Source organism: Buceros rhinoceros, unplaced genomic scaffold, assembly GCF_000710305.1.
Source record: "Buceros rhinoceros silvestris isolate BGI_N320 unplaced genomic scaffold, ASM71030v1 scaffold1695, whole genome shotgun sequence".
In the NCBI taxonomy this organism is placed as follows: Eukaryota; Metazoa; Chordata; class Aves; order Bucerotiformes; family Bucerotidae; genus Buceros; species Buceros rhinoceros.
Genome location: NW_010413267.1, coordinates 71,909 through 83,315, shown reverse-complemented (window position 1 = coordinate 83,315; position 11,407 = coordinate 71,909). Strand labels below are relative to the sequence as shown.

Sequence of the window (11,407 nt, the reverse complement as noted above, 5' to 3'; positions counted from 1 at the left end):
GGGAAAGAGACACTCTCTGCTAGCCAGGGTATCATCAGGACAGTTGTTAAATCCATCTCACACTGACTGAATGTTACAGCATCTTTCACTGATTAAAACAGAACAATTTACTTTTATCTCTGCAACAGACTCATTCACTGACCCCAGGCAAATCATTTCACATGTCTGTGCCCCAACTCCTCCTCTCCACAGGACAGTGATTCTGAGATGCATGGAGATTTGTGCAGATTTATGGGGTTAGAAAATGAAACACACCACTATTATGAAACACCACATGACTCAGCATGGTATTTTTAACTAGACTACACGAGGGCCTTGGGGGCTCAGGGAAGTACATAGATATATTCTTTTCATGTTCCCAAAGAATATTATTGCTCCCATTTCTGCTAAATATGCACATCAGAGAAACAAAATATTGAACAGGCAACTATGGCTATACTGGGAGTATCAGCATGTCAAACAGAAACAGCTCCTTTGTTCACTGAAGCATCTATAATAAGGCCTTGCTATTTCTTACTTTGCTATTCTGTAAATTTGATAAACCCCAAGCGCTTCTCAGCAAAGATTCAGCCTAACAGAGCTGCACTGGTAAGCGAGCTCAGGCGCTGAGAAAGCAGCCTCCATACTATTTACCCAGCAGTATTTTTACAAAATACACAACAGCCCATTTACTAGAAGGCTGGGAACTATTATTGTTAATACATCGCTTTAAATAAAAATGCGCCAAAATAAATTAACAATCACATTTACTGATACAGTTTCTTTTCTTGTTTATTGGACTTAAGCACTTAGCTCGCTAATTGAGAAAATTCAGGCGTTTGCAATAAGCTTCTCAAGCTATTAGTGTAAATGAATGCTGCATTATGGACCATCTGAAAAAACAGCCAACAAAAAATTAAGACTATTGCTTGTACTCTATTCCTGTTCATTTAGGGTAAAAGCAGTGCAGCTCAGAGGGCCAAGGCAAAGTTTTCAAATCCTCTTCCTCTGGGAGTCGGGCTGTAATACCACCAGTTTGTCATGGCTGATCAGCGCTGCAGTACTACAAGCTTTCCACAAGCAGTATGTTACAGGCCAGCTTCACACCAGCTGAAGTTTGGGGCCAAAGCAGTGCAGACCCCATGAAGCACGGAGCAAAAAAGCCAAACTGCACTGACTGAGCGCGGAGCCTGAGCATGTACACAGTTGTGTCTGTGAAAAATGCTTCTCCACGGCTGCTGCAACTGAACCACCTCCGTGGAACCTCGAGCAACTCCTCCTAAGTGATTCCAGGAGTCTTTATCCTGAGGCAATTATATAGATTTATTTTTATAACTGTGGTCCAAAGGGAATAAAGAACTCCCAATGACGCATAAAAACTCAAGAACGTAAATTCCCTCTCTGTCATAACCTCAAACCTAATATATCAGAGCATGTTATTTAACAAAAGTAATTACATGTATCACAACATGAACCTTATTATGGTCCATAATTTAATTGTCCTTGCTACTTTACAGCCTTTTCTCCTGCTTATCTCTACAGCCTACTCCACAACATCAGCAGCACTGATGGCTTCATTTACAAACCCTAAACATCTCCCCTGGGGACAACCTGGCCACACTCCAACAGTCCCACAAATAACTAAGAAAGTGCTAATGATAAATATTGCATTATAACAGAGAGTAACTTAACCCGTCCTCCCTGGAAAATGCATTCAAATAAATGCTACCTTGCTCTCTGGTCCATATCAAATATGTCATCCTCACACTGCATCTCGCTACAGCGCCAGCCTAGGAACTCAACCGGGCTCTTGCCGTTTACTTTGTACCTGCCACACTCTAAAAGCAAAACCAGCTACAAATTATTACTACAAGTGACAATCCACGTGGATCCTTCCATCTCCTGCAACACTATGTAAGCCAACGATTGGAGCAATTCAAAATTCACAAATTACAAAGATTATGCTGATGATTACCTAATTTTAATCTAGCCGAGCACATTTAATCTACCCTGAATAGATTAAAATTAATCAGTCTCTCACAAACACTTGCTACTTTTGATAAGTTCCATTTTTTTAAAACAAACTCAAATTACTCAAAGAGATTTGCTTAAGAAATCAAGAGTTACAGATGTTTTATTTTTAATCATAGCATTTGTTCACCTTAACACAGAAAGAATACTCGTAAAGCAGAAAGAATATAACAGTCCTGAAATACACTGAAGACTCCTCCAAGGAACCACACATCAAACAGTTACTTTATTTACTTCAGATCTTCATTCTGCAAGCTTATCTTAATCAGTTTAACAGGTTAAAAAAAATACCGGATAGCAAATCATCTTAATCAAACTCCCATCAATATCTATTATATTTTTGTGGCTGTGTTATTATTACCTACTTTGCACTAAATCACCAGCCTAAACCAATTCTACGAAACAACCTCTCCCCTCCAAAATTTAACACAACAAAAATATCAACAAACAGGTCATTATAACCTTCCTGGGTAACAGGGTCGCTTCTATAAATCCACCTACGTACAAGGCAATTCACCAAAGTCAAGAAAACCTGTTAGGTCTACATTTTCCCTTCTTGAATTTTTGCAGGATTAATACATCTCAGTAGAGTCAATAACGCAATCGAAAATTACACATCCAGAGGCAGCGAACTGTGCTGCGCCTTCTCCCTACAAAACCCTACAGGACAATATTACAATAAATCTGACGCAGCATCACAGGGACAAGGCTTGCGTAAACACAAGTGATCAACTCCAGACCATCGTGCTCTCTCTCATGCTTTTTTGCTTAATTAACCAACTAGCCAACTGTCTCTGTTTTAACAGATTATTAAAATAGGTATGAATTCTAATGCTGGAATGGTACATTCTTTCTGTCTGTTAACGTACATCTATTGCTCTAGAATCTCCTGGTTATTTCTGTCATGCTTAGTGGTTCTCATTAATCTTTCGCCTTGAAGAGGGGGGGTGGGGGGAGTGGGGAGGAGGCTCCAAAGAGGTGAGATGACTCTAATTTTTGCTCTTCTGAAAATAGGGAAGAAGGATTCATCGCGTTAACTCACAGATGACTAACTTGACCTAGCCTGGTTGAGTAGTGACCAAAGATTATCACCATGGTGGTTACCACGAGAATACCTTAGGACCTGTTTGGGTATCAACAGAATCAGAAACAAGCTCCAGTGAGACCCCACACCCTACCATTATACTGTGAAAGTGGGTCCAACTCTGACACTTACGGTCATAGCCACACAGAGACATTTATCCTCGTTACAATGGATGCAGGATGGTCTGCTACAGGATGAAGTCACATTTTTGCCAGACAAGCTGGAACTTTGGGACTTCAATTTCCACTAACTACTAATTCATCACCCATCACAACCTCTATGTTCCTCATCTTGGGACTTCATTCTATTTTACCTGCCCATCAGTTTAATTGAATCAGAAGAGCCGCTTTGCCCTGCCCTTCCTTTTTCGAAATCATATTCATTACCACAAAAGATCCCTCAGCAATCAAAGAAACACTTTTTGCATTTTTGGTTCCTGGAAACCCCTACTGCGTGCATAAGCCTTGGCAACGAAGAGGAAGCTACATCAAACTGTCGCATTTGACCTCTGTCTATAGGAGGTTTTCCTCTCTCCAATGATCTAACACATGCCGTCTCCAACCTATACTAGGAAGAAAGGATGAAACCAGAGCAGATTGCTGTGTTATGACCTGTTTTTTCTCCACCCTGCCAAGATTTAGCTGTAGCTGTCCAAAAAATATAGGGAAGTGGTCCGGGAAATTTCACATTGGTTAGCCAGGCTCTCTCAGAAGAGCTCCTCAGTGAGACAGAACTTAACCTCAGGATGACTTTGAAGTTTATAAAAAGAACCATCATTTAAGTGAAAGGCTGTACCCTCAACAGAATGAAATTGGATGGACAGGGAGACGCAGTTCTGTAAAAAACAGAATCAAACTGACTCATCACATTATGAATTTTTACTGCGCTGTTCATGCTAATATACTGTATTACTGACAGGCCCTCTGGCTTTCTGCAGCTTTACAGCCGTGAAACTAGCCGGGGAATCCACCATCAACTGCAAAATTATAAGACACGAAGGAAAAAAAAATTGGTGTGGAATACGTAGTTGCAAGAAGCTGTTTTTAATGGAATGAAGCTGGCAAGCCAAGCTAAAGCACAGGAATGGTTATTCCTTCACTGTCTGGCCATGCTGTTTGGTCACTACCTTCTCTATCATTCACTCCTATCTACCAGGGCAATAATTCACTGCTGTACATCATCTAAAACCAATAAAAAGATGTGCTATGGGAGCCAGGTCTAACCAAGTGGAAAAGGAGAAGAAAAGTATCGAGAGGGAGATAATTAACTCTTTTAGCTTCCAGGCCGTTTTATGCAGACAGTAAAATAGGAAGAGGCAAATGAATTCCCCACTGATCTTTCCAGTTAGGTTAGCTTGGCCCCTGCAGGGATACAAGGTGCTTGCTGCTCTTGCAGGGCCCCTCTGAGTGACAGCTGTATCCCCTGCCCTTGAATTTTAGAGCTGAAGCAGCACCAGGGGGTCAAAGGCAGGTCTAGGAGCACTCTCTACCTCCACACAAGCCAGCCTGGCAGCTTTTCAGCAGCCAGCATTTTTGGGGGGAACAGGGCAGCAACGTGAGGTTGAATCAGACACCTGGGATCTGCTCCTGAAGTGTATTCCCTGCAGAAGGCTTCAGCTGCAACACACAGGACACAGACCATTGCTGTTAATTATTTTATCTCTGAAAATGAGGGGGAAGGTTGAGTAAATGAGATCAGATCAATCAAGTTTAAATTATTCAATGTCTTAATATTTCTGAAGGGGACTTCTATTTGATTACTGAGCTCCTCCATCTCAGTTAATAATTAAATAATATGCTGGCAGGCACAATGCAGCATGATCATTTGTATTATTACTCATGATGATATCTAGTGCTCCGCTACACATGTAGCTTGGAGTTAGTAGTTTTGGCAGATCATTAATTTCCCAGTTTAAATAAAAGCTTTAAAACCTTGTTGCCTGTAGTTAGGGCACATTCAAATCTCATAAATGCAGAGTGTAGGGCTGTGCTGATGGAAAAGACGCTTCTGCACAGCTGAAGGCAGAGATTCACCTGTGGTTATTTAAACGTGTTCTCTAGGAATCTTGATTTATTGTATTGTGTATTTATTACTGGACATTATATATCAGAAGCTGTTGTAAACTAAGGCCTTTGGCATCTGATGGCGAGAGGTGCAGGGTTGCACTGGAAGCCTGAGACAACAACTCTTTCCTTGGTTTTACAGGTGCTGGAACCACCTATAGTTAGCAGTAATGACTATTTCTTTTCACTTTATCTACGCAGCCCCATAAAGCACAAGCCTCACCTCCAGATGTGCTGAAATTCCCAGGATGGGCACAGTACTGAAGACCTGTGCCTTCTGAGTACTCCCAGTTGGCATACTTCCCAACTGCGAGTGACAAGCGAAGATACGCCACTGCTGACCACTGTTTAAGATCAGACAGGAAGGATTTGGGGGGATGTTTTCCAAGAGGCCAGAAAGCACCGTCACCACTCTTTCTCCATTTTGTTGCTGCAAACAACTCAAGAAGATTTTGTCAATGTTATCAGCTATGACCTGACTGACCTGTATCCAAAATTCAAGCTATTTTATAACTTTTTCTGTCCCTTAAGGAACAGATTTTGCTCTCTGATCACACCTGGTTAGGAAAGATCACTCTCACAGAGCTGAATGGAGTGATCAGATTATTCCATCATTGCAACACTAAAGATTTCCCCAAATCTGCGTGTACAACAGGGAGTAAGAATTGTGTAAGCAAATGTTCCTTAAATTAATCTATTTTACCAGAAGAATTAGTAAACCACTACATTTTGAAGCAGATAGAAATGGAAATGGAAAGAAAAATGGTATTTCCCAAGCTTGCTCACCTCCTCAGCCCCAGCAGCTGGTGTAACAGCCAGTCTCGGCTCTGGTGCTAATTTCACAACATCAGCCAAGGACACATTCGTCTCAGCTACAAGCCCTGCAAAGAGAATCACCATCCTGATCAATGCAAAAAGCACGATGAGGGACGTACCTTGACTCCCTGGCAAATTAATACATTATATTGATCCTCCCTGGTCAGGTCAGCATTCAGGATTGAAGGATAAATGGCAGAAGATCTTACATTCCTACACGCTAGCCCTGGAAGTGGGGACTCTGTGATTGAGTTTTTGCCAATCACTCAGTTTGTACCCTGGAGAAGAGGTAAGCAGCAGAAACGCTACTCAACAATATCAGTAATTATTTATGGTTACAAGAACACAGTAAACAGCAGTGAAAATATGTGGAAGAAAGAGATTGAAGGACAAAATGTGACTAAAAAAAAGGGAAGTGAAAACACTGTCAAGAAAATACGCTACAAATTATTAAACACATTTATATATAAGGAAGCAGAATAATAGGGGAGTTCTGCTATTACAGCATTTTGCTTTGGAAGTGACTCGCAGCATTTCAGGAGTTCCTTGTACACCTGCTAAGAACCCCAGGCTAACTGTGGAACACCCTACTTGCAGATGTACACTGTAATATTATTAAGGAGCCCTTGCCATCAATATTTCATTTATATTAACAAGTCTTCACTTTTACTGAATTCCTCTGCCTGGCCAAGAGTGAGTCAGCTGAAAGCATCAATCAAATATGCCATTTAGAGAGAGACACAGCGAGCCCCTGGGGCTTGCCTGGCAGAGTACCTGAGCGAAGGAGTCTCCCCAGCAGCATGGCATCTGAAATCTTCACTCAGCCAAGCCTCGAGATTTCATACACCAAACTGGCAGAGGGAATACACATCTTCCATACATAGGAAACAGCTGCACAAACTTTAACGATGGTTCCACATTTCACGTGCATTCATGGACAAGGAATTTGCCTGCAGCAGTAGATGCTGGGAAGCTTCTGGTGGCTACTGAAGCAGCAGGCAAAGTCTGAGTCCAGAGAAATACAGTTTGGAAACTTGGCCCCCAAGGTGGTAAAATGGCCCCATTGCGGCTTCAAACACACCGATTATCTAACAGAGCTGTTTCCACAGCCCTGCAAAAGCGTTCTTTGCCTGACAGAACCCTTGTCTTACGTCCTTACTGGAAATGAAGAGGAGAGTGTGCCGTGTGCATTAAACACATTGACTCAAGTTTTGGCTGTGCAATTTCTGTGCTCTTTTCAAATGCAAGAGAGCACAGAGTCTTCAGACGCTATAATGTGACAGCAGAATTTGCTTCTCAAATTAAAACTTGGCTGATTTCTTCTGATGGCTGATGTTATCTTTTCCATGCTTGTTGCAATCCCATAATCCTACGTGAACGCGTACAGAAGCTGTCCATATCTTAAGGTCCAAATTCTAGAACTTCTAGTCATAAAAACTGAGGCAAAAAAAAAAAGGCTTGCCTAAACAACTTCACAATTTGATACGCATTCTTTGATTTGTTTAGCTGTAAGATACTAGAAACTGTTTTAAAATATGTCAATAGAATTTCCTGCTCAGGATTGAACTCTCAAATGGGTGATGACCCCCCCTTAACGTACGCCTGCATGCATTAATAGATATAATTAACACCTTAAATCTGGGACTTGGGCTGTTGCATTACAGAGAGTGATGTCGTACAGCAAGCAAAATGATTGGTCAACCTAAGAGTATCCCAAGATTCATGCATTTACAAGAGAAAGAGCATACTCCAGCATGAAGCCCAGGACACCCTGCACATCCTTTGTCTTGGCGTTTAAAAGCTGTAAGTTACAAATAGGTCTAATAACATTTACTGGGCCAGCAGTATTACAGGTGCTGTCATCCCTGTCCTCTCTGATCTTCTTTCCAGGATTGACCATTTCAGCAATCCAGCTTACAGCCTGGTCCACCAGCCAGGGCAGCAGGCTACACCAGCACCTTCCCTGGGCTGTATTCTTCCAAGAGTGACACATGGAGGTAGCACCTCAGCACCTTCCCCTGTCAATATCAACTTTCCAGGCCCAATCCCCTGGTTGAGAAGTAGCTACCAGACTTGAATTATTATGTAAATGTTATTCCTAAATGCCTGATAGCATACTAAGAGCAAAACCCCTCTTTGACCTGAGTGACCTTCCAGTCAGATCCACACAGCTTTACTCTCCCCTCATCTTCAGTAATGTTAATCCCAAGTATTAACCAACCGAAATTAAGTGCCCAGACTGCACAAAAGCATCTCCTTACAGTCTTACCGTGAATTGCTCTGTAAGCACTTCCTAAACAAGCAGAGTTGGCGGTATCGATAGTGTACACCGGTGCGTTGAACACATCAGACAGGACCTGAGAAGTATCACAGCATCGGTTATGTATGCCCGTGAAAGACAAGGGATAAGCAATCCCCTATCACTGCTCAAGAAAACAAGCAACCACCATATATACACCCAAACCGAGCACCTCGGTACCCACAGAAAGAAGCACTGCAGGCACCAATGAGCCCTGAACTTGTCACACAACAGGGTATTGGTAAATCTGAGCTAGGGATGTAACGGCAACCAGGAAACAAAGTCCCACGTCTCTCCAGATCTCCTTATTACAAATTCAGAGGAGTCTGGGTTCAAGCATCGTCTCTCTCATAAACCCACATAATCAGCCCATGCCAAAGGCTTACATCAGGGCAAGGAGAGCTGCTCAGGAACCCACAACTGGGGCCTGTTTTCTTCCAACACATTTATGGGCGAGCCAAGCGGGAAGGAAGAAGAGAGGAACCAGTCCTGGCTCCTCAGTTCTCAACTCTGATAAAATGAAAGCTCCAGCAGTAGGAAGGCCTGCTAAGCCTGTCTTCTTCACATCCACCATTCCCATCACATTAGGGTTGGCAGGAAGAATGCCACCAGAGCTGGTTACAGTCTCTACACTTACCAGGAATTTTCTTGTATTCGAGGGATCCTTAGCTATAAAAATATACCAAGACACTTCTCAACTTGGCATCAGCAATATAAAAAAAAATTTACTGGCAAAGAATTTTGTTACAGTGTCCAACAGATACTAAAGTTATTCAACCACAGATCGTTCTGCACTGAAATCTGCATTTCCCATGCACTGCGTACATGTGCTCTTCTCCACAGGAAAACAGATACAGAAGAGGAAAGATGAAGATGTATTTTGATAGGGACACAGGAGTTTCAATAACTCATTTCCAAAAACATCGTCTACAAACTCTTTCCATTTTGACTTCATCATGTCTAGCATTGCAGGTGCCCCTTAGGCTGAGCAATGCAAGAAGCAGGTAATAATTCAGTTTTAACTTGTGCTGTTTTATTACTTTTGCCAAAGGGAACAGTGTATCACCCAATTTACATCCATACAATTGAGTCTAAAATAAGGCCAGAGTGTCAAGGAATCCAAACCATTTGAATTAGTGATCTGCAACCCCACCCAGGAATTTACAGCCCTACTGATCATGGGCCCCAGGGCTTCAGGAAAGATGACTAAGAAATTCAATCCATATATGCTGTAGAAGAATACAGTATGTGACATTGCTCAAGTATTTTGCCTCTTTCTCCAAACGCCTGTAAACCAAAACCTTTGAAAATCACCAATTTTCACAATTTTAAACGGAGGTGGCTGGTTGCTACCTAGAATCCAATGAAAGCCTGAGCTTATACACTTCAAACACTCTCTTCTGGTACGATGTCCAAGTCAGTATTGTCTAACTTCACTTGCAAGCGAGCAATACATGAGCTTTAATGCTAAAGGACAAAGGGAAAATTAATCATAGTATCTACTAAAAGCCCTCTGAAAACGATAAGGTCACAGAGTGCTGCTTCCACTGCCCACCCTGCAGCCAACACTACCATCCTGTTTCAGCACCTGCTGCTTCATCTCATCCTTAATAGGTATTTCTTGTCCTAAGCTTGAATTGTACGTTCCTTCGCACGACAGAGGTCTTTTGTTTTTTTATCTTTGCAGAGCTTCACACAGTGCAGTTCTGCTCTACACTGAATGCTACCAAGTGCTGTAATACTACAAATAGTAACTACCTTTTGTACCACATGATTATAAAATTTGAATTATTCAAAGTTCATACATTAAGTCATTTGAAACTGTGGTCTCTCTCATGAATAATTTTAAAAGAAACTGTTGGAGGTTTTTACTGTTAAAAATACTCCACTGTGTTTCAGGTGGTCATTAATCAAGCACCATGTATGTTCTAAAAAGCTTCCCAGAACAGTGGAGAAAGCTGCCCTACTATATTTTTTAAGAGATTTTCCTAAGTTGCCTCCTTTGCAGTGTAAAATATAGGAGTTACTGATGTTGATTAATTAAATGATAGTCTTTTGTAGCCCTGGAACAAATTACCCAAAATTGACCACGATAAGGGTGGAAGCTGTTATTCTTCATGCAACTGATATGGTTTCCGAGGTTCTGATTAAATTAAAAAGAAAGATCCAATTAACCAGTGATTGAATTAAATGGGTGACACTGTATTGATCATATTATTTTAAGACACATTCTAATGAGTTTTAAAACCGGCTGTATTGTTACATATGAGGAGCAAGCATCACAGCCACCACTCTGCCATCCCCACTATTTTTCAGTGTATGTTGCAGAATTACATGTTATAAGAACATGCAGTTCTCTGCCTTCATTCCACAGCAAGGAGATCTTCCTGGCACCTAAACTGGAAATACAGCTTTAAAACCAAACTCATCTATTAATCCAATCTCTTCCCTGTCATATTCTTAGTAGAATTACTCCAGCAGGGACCAAAGTTTTAAGCAATTAACCTATCAGTTAATTTTCTAACGTCAAGTTCCTAAGCAAAATAACCAAAGCAGATGAAGAGAAGTGACATCTACAGGCAAAACATGCCGAATTTGTTGTGTCCCAATCAGCTGCACAACCAATGGTTACACAAACATGTGGTTTAGATGCGTTTGGAGAGAGGGCTTTCTGCTCTTTGCTCTCCAGCCTCCATTTATTCCAGCTCAAGTTTCAAAGAGCAGTGGAGCTTCCTTTCACACGACTGTAATTGTCAGAGTAAGGTGCATAGCGGAGGCTGGCCTCTAGATTCCCTCTAGCTGATGGAAAGGGATTGGCATCTCCAAAAACCAGTTCACTCTGTGCTGACTAACTTCAGTGCCAGGACTCAGCCCAAGATTAAGACAGGTGCCTTTTGGCATAAACATCTACCGCCAGGCTCAGTTCCTGTGCCTCCAGTCAAAGGGGAGCTTGTCAAGGCGGTTGGTGGAGTACAAAGCACTTTGGTTCACCCGGAGAGAGACATCTACATTTGGGAAATCAAAATCCAGTTGGTTTTGTACTGTAGCTGTCTGGATCTCCCCTCACTATTACAGGACCGACAGGTTGCATACAGACATCGCATTGCAGGTGACTGGATTCAGGTGAGGTGAATG

The 11,407-nt window shown here is 41.8% G+C and overlaps 1 protein-coding gene across 1 annotated transcript in view; it reads right to left on the bottom strand.

Annotated features, from left to right (window-relative positions):
* XYLB (xylulokinase homolog (H. influenzae)) overlaps window positions 1-11,407 on the bottom strand; it is a gene marked incomplete at its 5' end in the record, with an annotated part of 83,948 nt that overhangs the window by 2,342 nt on the left and 70,199 nt on the right. The window contains 2 exons of the mRNA XM_010136651.1: window positions 5,944-6,038; window positions 8,243-8,330. Coding sequence (XP_010134953.1) covers window positions 5,944-6,038; window positions 8,243-8,330 — 183 coding nt within the window. The remainder of the gene's footprint in view (window positions 1-5,943; window positions 6,039-8,242; window positions 8,331-11,407) is intronic.